At 47.2% G+C, this 16,595-nt stretch overlaps 1 protein-coding gene and 1 pseudogene across 2 annotated transcripts in view; one reads left to right on the top strand and one right to left on the bottom strand.

Moving 5' to 3' along the window:
- Nucleotides 1-2,559: 2,559 nt before the first annotated feature.
- On the bottom strand, nt 2,560-14,522 carry LOC146010145 (uncharacterized). The gene is made up of 9 exons (XM_083151092.1): nt 14,412-14,522; nt 12,854-12,988; nt 12,542-12,733; nt 11,185-11,263; nt 10,943-11,064; nt 9,009-9,102; nt 8,352-8,443; nt 7,393-7,495; nt 2,560-6,477 (listed from the first exon to the last, which is right to left on the bottom strand). Exons 1-9 carry the CDS (start codon nt 14,481-14,483, stop codon nt 5,003-5,005), a joined length of 2,364 nt encoding a protein of 787 aa, XP_083007218.1. The 5' UTR covers nt 14,484-14,522; the 3' UTR covers nt 2,560-5,002.
- The window catches only part of LOC146010227 (tudor and KH domain-containing protein-like), a 29,552-nt pseudogene continuing 27,474 nt past the window's right edge, over nt 14,518-16,595 (top strand). Inside the window, exon 1 of the transcript XR_014444740.1 lies at nt 14,518-14,622. The product of XR_014444740.1 is annotated as a tudor and KH domain-containing protein-like (transcript). The remainder of the gene's footprint in view (nt 14,623-16,595) is intronic.

Here is a 16,595-nt window from a genome sequence, read left to right as displayed (position 1 = left end):
GTACTAGTACATCTTGCCCCTGCTAAGAGCTGTCGTGTGTTGTGAGAACTTCCTGCTAGTATGTCATTGAAGAATAAAGAAAACCCCCAGAAACTAGGGTGGGGGTAAGCGCACTGCCCCCTGTGCTGGCTCTGCCATGGCTGGCATTACCCCCCTTGTTAGGCAATTATCAACAGAAGCTCTGTGAATATACATACCCTCTCACTACCACTCCCTACCTGATGCCTAAACCCCCCCTTATACTAAACTGTTGGTGCCTAACCCTAGCACTGCCCCTGGCCTTACCCTAACAGTTAGGGTTACCACCTAGTCCCTTTAATTCCGGGCACATATTAATTACACAGGTTCTGTGGCTGGCTGACTTCAAGACTCCACTTCACCTGATTTTAAACTGCCACAGAACCTGTGTAATTAACATGTGTCCGGAATTAAAGGGACTAGGTGGTAACCCTACTAACAGTCCCCAGCATAATTGCGCTTTGGGATGATGACTGTCGGTATTCTGGATCCCGTGTTTATCATGGGTACACAGGTCTGAGAATGTATTACATCTGCTACGAGGAATACAATTACATATAAACTTAATCTAACCTCAGAAAATTTTATTTCAATTTCCCCACACCTCTAGACTGGCACTATTGGTAGAAATAATGTACTAGATGTACTAACAGAACCAGCAAGCCACAAGGACCACTCTGGGTGGGTAACACAAGAAGAATTCAGTCATGTAGTGGTGGGTCTTTTTTCAGTTAATTCCCCTTCTCAGCTTTCCACCTTTGTGGATTCATCAGAATAAGGAAATATTTCCTGGAAATTGCTGAGGTAGAGGTCCTATATTCCCAGAGTAACTCCCAGCCTCTATTCAGGGTTCACTCCTCTCTCTCTTGGACAGGTCCTGCTGTACCCAGTCATATATCCCCAGGGTAACTCCCAGCCTCTATTCAGGGTTCATTCCTCTCTCTCTCCCGGACAGTTCCTGCTGTACCCAGTCATATATCCCCAGGGTAACTCCCAGCCTCTATTCAGGGTTTATTCCTCTCTCTCTCCCGGACAGGTCCTGCTGTACCCAGTCATATATCCCCAGGGTAACTCCCAGTCTCTATTCGGGTTCACTCCTCTCTCTCTTGGACAGGTCCTGCTGTACCCAGTCATATATCCCCAGGGTAACTCCCAGCCTCTATTCAGGGTTCATTCCTCTCTCTCTCCCGGACAGTTCCTGCTGTACCCAGTCATATATCCCCAGGGTAACTCCCAGCCTTTATTCAGGGTTCATTCCTCTCTCTCTCCCGGACAGTTCCTGCTGTACCCAGTCATATATCCCCAGGGTAACTCCCAGCCTCTATTCAGGGTTCATTCCTCTCTCTCTCAGACAAGTCCTGCTGTACCCAATCATATATCCCCAGGGTACCTCTTAGCCTTGAGAGAGGAGTGAACCCGAATAGAGACTGGGAGTTACCCTGGGGATATATGACTGGGTACAGCAGGACCTGTCCAGGAGAGAGAGGAGTGAACCCTGAATAGAGGATGAGGGTTACCCTCGGAATATATGACTGGTTATAGCAGGACCTGCCCAAGAATCATATATCCCCAGGGTAACTACCAGCCTCTCTTTAGGGTTCACTCCTCTCTCTCTCTTGGACAGGTCCTGCTGTCCCAGGCATATATTCCCAGGCTAACATCCAGTCTCTCTTCAGGGTTAACTCCTCACTCTCTCTCGTACAGTTCCTGCGGTACTTATGTATTATCTGGACTCCCATGTTAAATGCACACGATTTTTTCATACCCCTACTATCCAACTACGCATGGAGTTGATTTTATATAGTGTGGCGAGCTCAGCGAGCCACCGTGCCCGAAGCGTGGCGAGCCCTGCGAGGGGACACGGTCTCATAAGAAAACCGGGAGCCCAGATATTACATAAGTACCGTTCCTGCTGTACCCAGTCCTATATACTCAGGGTAACTCCCAGTCTGTATTCAGAGATCACACCTCTCTCTCCTGGACAGAATGAGAGCTTTGGTAAGAAATCTCCCAATTTTTTTAAAGCAGCAATCATTTACCTGTCAAAATCAAACTGGTTTTGCAGTGTAAATGATGAGGGAGTCATGTAATCTTCCTCAGGGCTTCACCTTATTAAGTGAAAAGGGGGAAGTTGCCATTGCAACTGAGGGCAACAGCACTGGACCATGCTGCCTTCCTGACCTGACCTCATCCCAGACTTGCAGGTTTTCGCAGTCAGCAATACGAGTGTGTGGTTAGGAACAGTTTATTAGGTGTTAGTGTTGGGAAATTGCCAGGTCCTGATGGGATTTCAGGAAAAGTTGGAAGGCTTGTGCTACGGCGTTATCTAAGTTTTTATATGTGTCGTTGGCACTGACATTGTTCCAGATCAACCACATTCAAAAGCCACAAGAGGAATTCGCAGCCCGTCTGAATGTGTGTGTCATAGTGTGATTTGCCTGAACATTGCAACGTTGTCCCATTATCCCATGTAGTTACTTTGCTCAGTAGAACCAATAGACTCATCTCTGTCCTTCTAAAACAGAAAGCCAACACAGGACCTTCCTAGGAATATTTATTTCTGCCCAAAAATGTGGCCGATTTTACTGCTACTTAGAATAAAGGCAATAATGAATGGAAGAAGTACAGTAGGCGCATATTGTATAACAAATAAATATATAGAATACATATGCAGAACTGTAATTTAGCATATAAAATGATTGTTGGTTAAACGCTTTTAAAACATGCAAATTCCTTTTAATAAGAGCCGTCTACTACAGGGGGTCCTCGCACTATGTATAGGTTTCGCACATTTGGAGAACCCAATCTCAGCTTTACGACTAGAGCTGCACGACGGAGATGTGTACAGATGCACATTAGCAGGTATGTCCAAACTATGGCCCCCCAGCTGTTGTGAAACTACAAGTCCCATCATGCCATGCCACAGTTTTGCTATTAGAGAATGCTAAAACTGTGGCACGGCATGCTGGGACGTGTAGTTTCACAACAGCTGGAGGGCCACAGTTTGGCCATGGCTGCATTACAGTTGCATTATGGTTACTGGTATACACAGGGATCCTGATTCCACTTACCAGTTCATCATACACCATCCATACAGTTAAAAGCAAACATGGGCTCTAAGACACGCAATACAGATCTATATTTCTAGATAGGTACTCTATATATCCAAAGTACTTGTATATGAAGAACCTCCTATATCAGGGGTTCTGAAACACAGGACCTTATTCTGGTTCACTCCTTCTGGCAAATTCCTTCTTAAATGGAAAAAACCATGTGCACTGCAGGGGGGTAGATGTAAAATGTGCAGAGAGAATTAGATTTGGGTGAGTTATTTTGTTTCTGTGCAGGGTAAATACTGACTGCTTTATTTTTACACTGCAATATAGATCTCAATTTGAAGAAGTAAAACCCCACCCGAATCTAGCTCTCTATGCACAAGTAACATCTGCCCCACCTGCAGTGCACATGGTTTTTTCCAGCTAAGAAGGAATTTGCCAGAAGGAGTGAACAAGAATAAAGCCTTCTGTCCACAGCACCCCACACAGTTCACATTTTCCAGGTCATCCCACAGGTGTGTCCATTACTGACTGACACATTTTAAAAGATCCACAGGTGCAGTGTTAATTTCATCAACGAAAACGTAGACTAAAGGTACGTACACATGGGGGAGATATATTGCTCAGTGTCTCCTTTTCATCAGCGACCAGAGATGATAGCTGATGAAAGGGAACCTCTGCCGGGGGAGACGCAGAGGTAATCAGCTGGTCGCAGGAGCAAGCTCCTGTGACCAGCGATTAGAATGGGGCTGAAAACGGGAGCGCGCACCCGGCGATTTATCGCTGGGGCACACTCCAATCACTGGCAATATGGTCGCCAGCAACCATATTCCCAGCGATTTCAGCCCCTATCGCCCCCGTGTGTACACAGCTTAAAACTATTCTTCGGCAAAGGTTTTTTTCTGTGACGATAACGAAAAAATGAATTTTTAATAATGAAAATGTTGACTAAATATTCGTCCATGTTGTCATGACTAAAATTAACCAGCCGAAAATTTTTCAATTCACCTGCCGATCTGCGCAAAGAGGGCATGGCCGGAAAACAGCCGTGGATTGTCGATCTGCGGCCGGGATCGCGATAATCCACGGCGGTTATCGGCAGAACGGCCCCGACAGCTTCTAAAGTCGGCTCGTTCTGCTGTGATTCCGCTTCAATGCTGGTTGCTACAGACAGCATTGACTAGGGAGCCACCACTATTTCCCCCGTCGGAAATAGCGGTGGCACATTGAATAACTCCCATAGTTGAAAGGTATACAAAGTATACAAGGGAATGATAGAGAAATTATCTTCAGTAAAATCCATTACAGTATAAATAAACTGCACAACTATGACTAAATCAATGACTAAATTTAGACGAAAATGCTCGTCAAGATGCACTGACTAAAACTTGACTAAGACGAAATTAAAATTTTTTTACTAAAATGTGACATTTAATTTCGTCAAATTTTCGTCAAAGTGACGAAGACTAAAACTAAATTAAAAAACCCTGACTAAAATTAGCATTGCGGCGGAGCTAATTATTTTACTTGATTCTGCGAGGAGACCTGCAAACCATGCACTGTGCGGGGTCCTAAAGACCGAACCTGTGTCCTATACTAACGGGTTTCTGATACACACTCCTCCAAGAGACAACAATGCAATGCTATACTCAGCACTAGCGCCACTTACTCACACAGCAAGATGGCCGACTGCAGCGTATGTCATACGTATGGACTCCATATAGTTTCTGTCTCAGTCCCAAGTGTATCTGTTGTCATTGACCTGACAACCCCATTTTCCTATCTCTTCAATCCTACCTACGCCAATTCTACTATGGCAAACAAACCAGTGAACGCTCAGTTTAAAAAGCACCTGCTTATAATAATCTGATTTTTAAACAGACATTTCCACCTTTGGCAAATCTGCGCTCGGCGTCCGTACACAATTATTATTTTTCCTCATGAAGTTTCTTATGAACAATCAGGACGGAGTTACTAACAAATCCCTTCCCGCAATCGGAACAGATAAATGGTTTCTCTCCAGTGTGAGTTCGCTGGTGGATAACGAGCTTTGAGTTACTGGTGAAGCCTTTGCCGCAGTCAGAACATATGAACATCTTCTCTCCGGTGTGAATTCTCTGATGAGTAACGAGACTTCCCTTAGTGGTGAAGCTTTTTTCACATATGGAACAGGCAAAAGGCTTCTCTCCCGTGTGATTTTTCTGATGAACGACCAGTTGGGAGTTCTGGGTGAATCGTTTGCCGCAGTCAGGACAGGAGAAAGGCTTTTCTCCCGTGTGAATCCGCCGATGAGCTACTAGATCCGAGCCTTGGGCAAAGCCTTTCCCACAATCGGCACAGACAAAGAGCTTTTCCCCGGTGTGAATTCGCTGATGCGTGACAAGGCTTCCTTTTTTGGCAAAGCATTTTCCACACTCATTACACACAAACGGTTTCTCCCCAGTGTGGCTTCTGTAATGTATTATGAGAAGGGCGTTACAGATGAACCTCTTCCCACAATCGGGACACGCGTGGGGTTTCTCGCCCCTGTGGTTTTTCTGATGCTTGCCCAGGTGGGAATTACTTGTGAACCTTTTCCCACAATCCTTGCATTCGAATGGTTTTTCCCCGGAGTGAATTCGCATGTGCTCTTGGAGGATGGCATTACGGGCAAAAGCCTTTCCACAGTCCGGACAGGCGAACGGCTTCTCCCCTGTGTGAATTCTCTGATGTATAACAAGCAATCCGTTGCTAATGAACCGCTTCCCACAATCTAAGCACACGTGAGGCTTCTCCCCTCTGTGATATTTTATATGTTTTACGAGCTGAGAGTTGGATGTAAAGCGCTTTCCGCATTCTGTACAGGGATAAGGTTTCTCTCCCGTGTGAATTCTCTTGTGTTCTACAAGAATGGTGTTACGTGTAAAGCCTTTTCCACATACGTTGCACACGTAAGGCTTTTCCCCTGTGTGAAGTCTCTCGTGTCTTATGCGTTGCCCATTGCTAATAAACCTTTGCCCACATGCAGAGCAAGCGTACGGTTTTTCCCCTGTGTGCAGCCTCATATGCTCCACGAGAATTGTATTACGGGTGAAGCCTTTTCCACATTCAGTGCAGACAAAAGGCTTCTCTCCTGTGTGAATCTTCTGGTGCGACGTAAGCTGCGGTTTGGTGGGAAAACTGTCTCCGCACTCGCTGCAAATAAAGTTTTCTGTTTCAGCACTGACTGTCCCCGGTGCTCCGCTGTCCCGGTTGTAAAAGAAACTCGAGTGCACGGATCCATTAGTTGCCGCCTCAGAACTTGGAAGTGTGTTTGGGACATCTGGGTACTTTCCAGGAGAATAGTGTAAATCATCAGCCTTCATTTCACGCTTTGGAGACTGAACTTGATACATCCCGGCGGTGTTTATACTGTATACAGCGGCTGGAAGCAAAAAAAAAAAAAAATAATAATTTACAATCAAAATATTTGAACTTCTTTATAAAGAAGCTATACACGAATAAGCAAGTAGTGCGATTTAAAGCATTTCTTGGGATGTGTAAAATGATAAAAGTGGATTTGTATACACTGATTATATACGGTAAAATCACTCCCATCTGTGGAACACTGCAGCAATGACTTGTGTATATGGGAGGGCTTATGAATTAGGGGGGTGGAGCTTAACAGTGTTCCTTCTAGGAACAGGGGTGGGCAGGGCACCAGTGCACGGGGGCAGCGTCAAGGGGGCGGACCAGGCCCGCCGACGTCACTGTTTTGGGCGGACCCGGGCCGCCGACGTCACAAAAGGGGCGTGCCTGGACCGCGCCGTGACAAAAAGGGGCGGGCCTCCGTTATCGAGAAAAGGGGCGGGCCCAGCCACCATCGTCACTGAAGGAGGCGGGCCCGGCCGCACTGAAGGCTCTCCACTGCTGGGGAAGCGCCGGGCACCGCTCTATACTGCGGCACCGGGCTTCCCCGGTATCACCATAAGAGGAGGAGGACTGAGGGGCAGGGTGCATTTTGCCCTTTAAAAATCGGGCAGGGTGCAGCGACCCGCTAAAACAGCCTAGCGGGAACACTATTAACACAACCTTTCAGTGGCCATAATCCTGTTCCACCTGTCTACACACACGATTGCTGCAGTGTCTACCAGATTACATGCAAGAGAAATATCATCTTTTTTTAACTGTAAAACACCTCAAAATGATCTTAATACTGATGTACACAGACAGAAGGTTGCCAGAGATAGGATTACGGCAAAGGTTTCCTCCTGGCCTGATGACATGGAGCTAGTATAGGAGATTATGTAGTGACTGATCAGGGAGACTGACAATTCCGTGCTTCATGTCTGTCACTCACCTTCACTGATTTCTACAGCAATCTCCTCCTCTTTAATGTTCATCATCATCTCGTCTTCAGACTGTGAATTAATACCCACTTCTATAATGTTTAGGTCTTTCGTCTGATACACAGGGAACAAAAACAAAATGGGTCAATCAGCAATAGGCAAGTACAGTGCAACACTTAATGCCAGTGGGGACTGCCCTGAGTAAACGTACAAACCCAAAGGTAGGGAAGAACCAACATGGTCTATGTGGTTAAGTGCTGTCTACACCAATTTTTGCAGATGGGCAAAACCTTACTGCGCTGCAGGGGGGCAGATGTAACATGTGCAAGGAGAGTTAGATTTGGGTGAGTTATTTTGTTTCTGTGCAGGGTAAATACTGGCTGCTTTATTTTTACACTGCAATAGAGATCTCAGTTTGAACACACTTCACCCAAATCTAACTCTCCCTGCACATCAGTTACATCTGCCCACCTGCAGCGCTGCAGGATTTTGTCCATCTGCAAAAATTGCAACCTTGCTAACATCTCTGAATTAGGACCATACTTAAGAACGTCCTCATATCTTAAGCTTGGTACACGCTGAGTGGATATCGGCACAATTTGTCATTTCGGGCCGAATCGGAACAACAAATCCGGCAAATGGCAGAGTGTCTGCGGTGGCCCCTGCACAGCCAATCAGGCGACCACAGCAAGCGTCACCTCATTACACCACTCAATGTACACCCATGGCAGGGTGACAGTCAGAGCTAAATAAGAGGAATAGTCTATAAGGCAGCTGCACCAGCACCCGCTGTGTGTGACCTCATTATTACAGCTGCCTCTCAGAGGAGGCTGACACTGGAATCAAATCACTGTAACACAGCTCTACCATTTCTATCTGTGTATAGATAGGTCACATGGATTGGTAACATAACTGCTGTCATTTCCGTGTAGATGCCATTTACAGTAAGGTATAGCCAGGTAACTCCCACCTGCAGGGAGACGTCAGGCTCTTCTTCCTTACAGAGCGCTGCGGAGAGAGGGCTGCTGCATCTCCCTGGTGAGCTGACATTGCCGGGTGTATCTGGAGAGAGAGAGAGAGAGACACAGCGATTACAGGACCTGTGGGCCTCGGTTGCAAGCAGGCCGTCGTTTTTCCTTTTCCATGCAGAATCTGTGTAACGGCGGCAATTAATAATAATTCACCGTCATTTCATTAACGGGAATACTTGTAACATAAGAAAAGGTTCCCGATGCGGTCCCTTCTACTTACATTAGGATAGGGGTTCTGAAACTTGGTCCTCAGGACCCCAAACAGTTTACCGGGCAGGTGCACAGGTGCATTCATTACTCACTGACACATTTAAGAAGACGCACAGGTGGAGCGAATTGTTTTCTGTGAGGAGACCTGGAAAACATGCACTGTGTGGGGTCCTGAGGACCGAGTTGGAGAACCTGTGTATTAGGAAGATACTTTATATTTGCGGTTAAGGGAGGTATTCAATCCTGGCAAATTTTTTGCCAGGCCAAAAAAAACAGCAATGATTCACTGATTAGTATTCAACAGGGGTGTTTTCGCCTGATGCCGTTTCATTGTAAGAGATGATGAAGGAAAACGCATGCTTCTGTATTTAGTGCTTATTACTCACCATGGACATCTTCAACTTTCACCTTCACGTACATTTCCTCAGCATCATCGCTGTCAGATAGGAGCTCACCTTTCACGGCTTCTGAGCTGTCCCACTAAATAGTACAATGAATAATAATACAATAGTATTTCCATATGCTACATATTACAATCACACGCTGTGTCAACAAGTTTATCATCATTTATGGTACGGATTATACAACACGTCCCCAGACCAATCACTGCTGCATCAGACACACGTAATGACGCAATTCTTCCCTCTCCATACTATACTTCAAACAATAAACTTATTAAAGTCTTATTGTCTCTTGAGAAGTTAGATTTCACAAGCCAACGTCGTACGGATTATTGGATTCTCTACCACCAGTGACAGCTAGAGGCCATCAGACGGACCAAACTACTCCTTTGTGTGCCAAAAGATGTCACACCAGAATGTGAAAGCAAATGGACGCTGATCTGTTTCAGACTTGCTAGATATGGAGAGGGAGCTGTGAAGGCATAGATAGGAGGTAGGAGCAGATAGGGACTGGGGGGTTGGGAATGGAGAGTTCATGGGCTAAAAACTGTCACAGCTCAAAGCGAAAGTAAAAACGGTCGCAGCTCAAAGTGAAAGTATATTGTAGATGATGTCATTTTGAGGGCTAGTGAAGAACTAATTGTTTACCTCACATTGTACTTCTCTTCCTAGTCATATATCGATTGTCATTATCGGGTTATCCAATTATAGCCGGTTTTAAATCGGCTGATAAAAAAAAAAAAAAAAAAAAAGGGTCCAGTTTTGAGCTGTTACTGCAGATTATGCCCCCCCCCCCCCTCCAGGTCATTGGTTACATAGCTAAAATTGACCTGCATGTCCAGCTGACAAGATGTGGTGGCCAATCCAGTGGCATGGTGGGTTAGAAGATTCCCCAGGTCTGCCTGACTTTCCATGGGCGCCTCTTGTGTTGTACCACACTCAAAGCTGGGTACACACCTAAAACTGTGTCTGTCCAATCGGTCTACTGGCAACAAAATTCTGGTCAGGTATGAGAGCAAATAACAATCACGCATTTGCTCCCAAACGCTGTTGAACAGACAATGGTCGGTCATATTGGTTTGATTTAACACATTCATCCAAACAATGTTTTTTTTCTGCTTTCAAGCCTTCAACCTTACTGTATATAGACTTCTTTATCAGCTCTCTGCTTCTGCAGATCACAGATACTATTGTTTCTCCACCTCAATCTACTATTCATGGCCAGCGACTGCAATTCACAGCATTGCAGTAAAGCAACAGGCAAGCAGGATGCAACCTAGGCCCTTATTCTGATCTGCTCGGTAAGCTACAAAGCCCGCCAAATCGCCCCACCGCATCCCACCATATAACTAGTTATGAGCAGTGAACAAACTTTGGTCCCCCATACGAACGTGCGAAGGACCGAATGGATCAGAATGAGGGCCCCAGGGTCTTCCTGGACCCCGATTACCTCCTGTACACAAAGGCAGGCATCTGTAGTGTGGTCTGAAACCCAGGTGTTGTAAAGGAAGGCAGAATAGCTGTAGGGAGACAGTGCTTCCAATCTTACTGCATGTATTACAGGAGAACAGTGGATAGCCCACGCTTACTCTAGGTGACCGGCCCACCGTCACGGACACTGACCTGTCATTGGTCCCCTCGCTCATCTCTTCCCTGTTCTACAGCGATATGAATGGCGTGCCTGAAAGCAGTCACCACTGTAGGAAGCACAGCAGCTGTACAGCCAAACGGGGTGTAATGTTCACAACCCTGCATCTTTCAATACCCGTGCAGTTCCCCCCCCCCCCCCCCCCGGAGTGTTGCGCTCTGCTATGGTGCTTCTAGCACAGTGTGGTCTGTATTTCAGCACTGATTTACAGACCACACATGTGCTAGAAGCACCAAAGCAAAGAGTGATGTTAATATACAGCTTTTCCTACCTCACAGTCTGATGTACTATCATAGTCCTCCTCATCTTCCTCCTCCTCCTCCTCTTTTACTGCACATTGCGTTCCACTATGAGGACTGGGGCATCTCTCTGGTCTGATGCTGGTGGCTGCATCTGTAGGACACAAGCAGTAACTGAGCACAGGGTCTGTATAGTAGTGTCTAGCCTAAACAGCTATGCTCATGTGTATTGGTAACTACAAATCTATATAGAAAACAATAAATCTAACCTTACCCACTGATATTACTTGCTGCTTGTTCTCCACCTTCACTTCTTTGTAGAGATCTCTTTTTTCTTCCAAATATTGCATATCCTGTGTGCATAGATAGACGATACACCAACTGCTGTGGAACTACAAATTTCAGTATGCCCTAAAAAAGCTTTGCTATATAGGCATGTTAAAACTGTGGCAGGGCATGCTGGGATGTATAGTTCCTCAACTTGTAAAATACCCCAGCCTTTAAAAACTTGTCACACACAATGACAGTCATCATCCAGACACCTCCCCCGGTGTTACTGTATAATGCCCCATTCCCAGCAGTCACCTCTCCGGTCACATCCCCCGGTGTTACTGTATAATGTCCCATTCCCAGCAGTCACCTCTCCGGTCACATCCCCTGGTGTAATTGTATAATGTCCCATTCCCAGCAGTCACCTCTCCGGTCACATCCCCCGGTGTTACTGTATAATGCCCCATTCCCAGCAGTCACCTCTCCGGTCACATCCCCCGGTGTTACTGTATAATGCCCCATTCCCAGCAGTCACCTCTCCGGTCACATCCCCCAGTGTTACTGTATAATGCCCCATTCCCAGCAGTCACCTCTCCGGTCACATCCCCCGGTGTTACTGTATAATGTCCCATTCCCAGCAGTCACCTCTCCGGTCACATCCCCCAGTGTTACTATATAATGCCCCATTCCCAGCAGTCACCTCTCCGGTCACCTCCCCCAGTGTTACTGTATAATGTCCCATTCCCAGCAGTCACCTCTCCGGTCACATCCCCCGGTGTTACTGTATAATGCCCCATTCCCAGCAGTCACCTCTCCGGTCACATCCCCCGGTATTACTGTATAATGCCCCATTCCCAGCAGTCACCTCTCCGGGCACATCCCCGGTGTTACTGTATAATGCCCCATTCCCAGCAGTCACCTCTCTGGTCACATCCCCCGGTGTTACTGTATAATGCCCCATTCCCAGCAGTCACCTCTCTGGTCACATCCCCCGGTGTTACTGTATAATGTCCCATTCCCAGCAGTCACCTCTCTCTGGTCACATCCCATGGTGTTACTGTATAATGCCCCATTCCCAGCAGTCACCTCTCCGGTCACATCCCTCTGTGTTACTGTATAATGCCCCATTCCCAGCAGTCACCTCTCCGGTCACATCCCCTGGTGTTACTGTATAATGTCCCATTCCCAGCAGTCACCTCTCCGGTCACATCCCCTGGTGTTACTGTATAATGCCCCATTCCCAGCAGTCACCTCTCCGGTCACATCCCGCGGTGTTACTGTATAATGTCATATTCCCAGCAGTCACCTCTCCGGTCACATCCCCCGGTGTTACTGTATAATGTCCCATTCCCAGCAGTCACCTCTCCAGTCAGCAGCTGGATGATCCTGTTGGTGAGTTCCAGGATCTTCAGCTCATTGTCTCTCCCATGTATCAGTGAGTGAGGTGAAGGCACAGTCTTGGAATCCTGGGTCCTGATCCCTCTTCTGAACACATAGGGACGGCTGCTGCTGGGTGTCTCACATTCACCGTCCTTCTTCAGTGGTACATAATCCTTAGTGAGGAGAGAGGAAATACTAAATATCACAGAGAAAGATGAGTCACTACATATAATGTTATGCAGGCTCCTATGGTTGTAACTGAGAGTAGTGATGACACTCCCAGAAGCCCTCACCTCTCCGGTCAGCAGGTAGATGATCTCCAGGGTGAGGTTCAGTATCCTCTCAGTCATGTGACTCCTGTCACTCTCCATCCTGAACACCTGGGGATGGAATGGGATCCCGGTGGGGTGACTGATAGAAGATGCTCCCTGTATGTAAAGAAAGTAAAGAAATTAAGTAGAAATTTGCATCCAATTTTAAAATTTTGTGTATTTAAAAAATGAAATAAAAAAAAGTTTGGAAGTTACATATATGTTAGTTGGGCGCCCAATTAGCATACGTATGGTTACTTAGTGAAATCGCATTGCATGCGATGCAATTTTCCTATGTAATTTATTCACTGCTCTCTTAGCCCCGGGGGATCGCATCGCACCTCCCGCAAAATCGCATGCGATGCGATTTTATAGGGTGTACAATGCCATGACATTAGGTATACAATAGCATTGTATGACATACAATGAGGTTTTAGGCACCCCCCCACTATCCACGCCACCCGAAGTGTGGAGAGCGCAGCGAGCCCCGCGAGGGGTGGCGGAAGGGGGAGAACCAGATGGTTTCTGCCCACCGACGTCAAGCATAAACAAATAGTTTATCCCCCCCAAGGGGCCAGGACACGGAGCATAGCTCCGCCCCCAACACCCATGAAGCCCCACCTCCATATTTTGATTGGCCCACGGGCCAATCAGTCAAAGAAAATGGATGACCATCGATAGATAAAACATCAATGGTCATCCATTGTATAGTTTGCCACAATCGATGGCCAGTTGCCCTATTGGGTACTTGTGTATTATCACGGCGCCCACTACTCCATTTGCTTAGAGGGCTATTCACGGTAGTGAAATTGCATCGCATGCCATATTGTATGGCATGCGATTTTCCTATCTAATGTATTCACTGCTCTGTGTTAGTGAATCCATTAAAAAAGATAGGATGTGATAAAAAATTGTATGGCATGCGATGCGATGAAACCTAGAATAATGCCATTTAATGGTAAAATGACATATAATGTCAAAATCGCATCGCATACCATTCCATAACGGCAAGCGATGCAATTTCACTACATTTGCGTACGCAGTAAAATCAGGTGCCATGCTAATACACTGACATGTGTTTGTCATAGAGCAAAGCGCGCATAGCTACTGCAGCAGAGAGAGAACATATGGTATACACACAGAGGCTTCCCATAACTGGTCTATATGCAGAGGTGTGTGTGTGTGTGTGTGTGTGTGTGTGTGTGTGTGTGTGTGTGTGTGTGTGTGTGTATAATAATGCAGACAGCACTGGGGCTGAGCTATTACAACATTACATGCTACTTGCACTTAGCTGAGCCATGGAGTAGCGCTGCTGAGGATACACTATTATGCCCATACACATAGATATCCCCAGTAGCAGCATGCAGAAGCCCTGTGGGAGTCACATACATGACCAACATACAGACTGAGCTCCTCACCCACAGGTTACTCAGGGGAATGCTGCTCCCTACTCCTTCTCTCCCCCGACTCAGCCGCCATTAGTACGTCGCAGACAATATGACACAAGGGAGCCCGGAGCATCACGGGAGACGCGAAATACCTGAACGGTGCGAGGCAGCCGCCTGCTCCTGCGCAGGCTCCGAGCGTCCACAAGAGGGGGTGTTCTGCACATGCGCAGTTGCGCACTTACAGCCACTTCTTCCACGCAGGCGCAGAGCGTCCTTGGTGTACCAGTCAGTGAGAGGCTGCTGAGGATGCTGTGGAAATAGACATCCAGGTCCTTCTGCAACTAGCTCAAAGTATTTGTATGGGTGAGAATACTTTAGCAATACTATTATTTTACAATTACTTTAATGTAAAAATATTTTCTTAAACTTTGCATGATAGTAATGTCCCAGCCCAGGTATTTAGCAGCATCAGAGAGCAATTTAGAAAAGCTATAAAATAATTGGCATAGTTAGTACTATTATCATCCTTTTATATTATGCCACAAAGGCTCTGCAGCACCTGATGGAGGTATAGAAAGCAATGGCATTACTTGACCTTGCGCACGCCCCCTAACTTATCCATCTGGGGAGGTGCCCAGCAATCCTGGAGATGCTGATTTGCCCCCCCGGCCCCCCCCACGTGACTCCCTGCACTGCCTGCTCCTCAGTGACGGGAGCCTGGTGCTGTGCGATACTGTCAGAGTGCAGCACATGGTCACTGAGGTGGAGCCGGCACTTACCCGCTGTTCTCCGCAGCCCCCTAGTGATGCCAGTGAGAGACCGTATGAAGAAAACATTATGTGATAGAATTCCCAAGAGTGCATCTATGTATCATCATTGTTCTTGGGAACTGCTCCCAGCCACTGGTGGGTCAGTGGTAAGCGGGCTCCTCCAGGAGCAGGGCCCTCCTCTGGAGCCTTGCCTCCTTCCCAGAGTCCACTGGAGCATCTGCGGTTATTACTGGATGGACACCAGACCCAGCGCTACACAGAGCTGCACTCTCTCCTTGCTTGGAGACCATTCAATCAGCTGTGATACTATCAGACGGACATCCACTTCCTGTTTTTGGGGGTTAGCTGCAAATTTTAAGTATCCCCCGAATGTATCAGGATGGGACGCATTAGTAGTCTCCGATCCCTGCTGCGATCCCTCCTGCTCCACTGGTAGCTGCATCACCCATAGGTTTCAATGGGGGATGTGATGCTGCTTAAGCACGTCGCTCAGCACGGAGAACGGCTCACCCGGTGTGTAGGGGGCTTAAGTTTACACTAACATCTCATCATACCCACCCCCTTCCGCCCACCATTGAGCGAATGGGGATTGCACATGCACACACCCCGACCATCAGACAGGGGAGTGAATTCGGCCTGCAGTGAGCGAGTCTGAAATGTCCCATGTGTGTTGAGATTACCAACAGTGTAACACCGGATGTGCCTGTGAGTCTGTGTGCAGACTACCTACCAGCAGTGTAACACCGGATGGGCCTGTGAGTCTGTGTGCAGATTACCAGCAGTGTAACACCGGATGGGCAGACTAGATGGGCCAGACTAGAAGGGGAAGACTAGATGGGCCAAGTGGTTCTTATCTGCCGTCAAATTCTATGTTTCTATGAGTCTGTGTGCAGATTACCAGCAGTGTAACACCGGATGAGGCTGTCTGCAGATTACCAGCAGTGTAACATTGCATGGGCCTGTGAGTACCAGTCGTGTAACACCAGATGGGCCTGTGAGTCTGCATGCAGATTACTAGCAGTGTAACACTGTATGGGCCTGTGAGTCTGTGTGTGCAGATTACTAGCAGTGTAACACCGTATGGGCCGGTGAGTCTGTGTGCAGATTACCAGCAGTGTAACACCGTATGGGCCTGTGAGTCTGTTTGCAGATTACCAGCAGTGTAACACTGGATGGGCCCATGAGTCTGTGTGCAGATTACCAGCAGTGTAACACCATATGGGCCTGTGAGTCTGTGTGCAGATTACCAGCAGTGTAACACCGTATGGGCCCGTGAGTCTGTGTGCAGATTACCAGCAGTGTAACACCGGTTGGGCCTGTGAGTCTGTGTGCAGATTACCAGCAGATGAGGCTGTCTGCAGATTACCAGCAGTGTAACACCGGATGGGCCTGTGAGTCTGTGTGCAGATTACCAGCAGTGTGACACTGGATGGGCCTGTGAGTCTGCGTGCAGATAACCAGCAGTGTAACACCGGATGGGCTTGTGAATCTACATGCAGATTACCAGCAGTGTAACTCAGGATGGGCATGTGAGTCTGTGTGCAGATTACCAGCAGTGTAACCCCG

The sequence above is a fragment of the Crinia signifera genome, chromosome 6 (assembly GCF_055691185.1).
Source record: "Crinia signifera chromosome 6, ASM5569118v1, whole genome shotgun sequence".
NCBI classification, from domain to species: Eukaryota; Metazoa; Chordata; class Amphibia; order Anura; family Myobatrachidae; genus Crinia; species Crinia signifera.
This window is presented reverse-complemented; position numbering and strand designations above follow the sequence as displayed.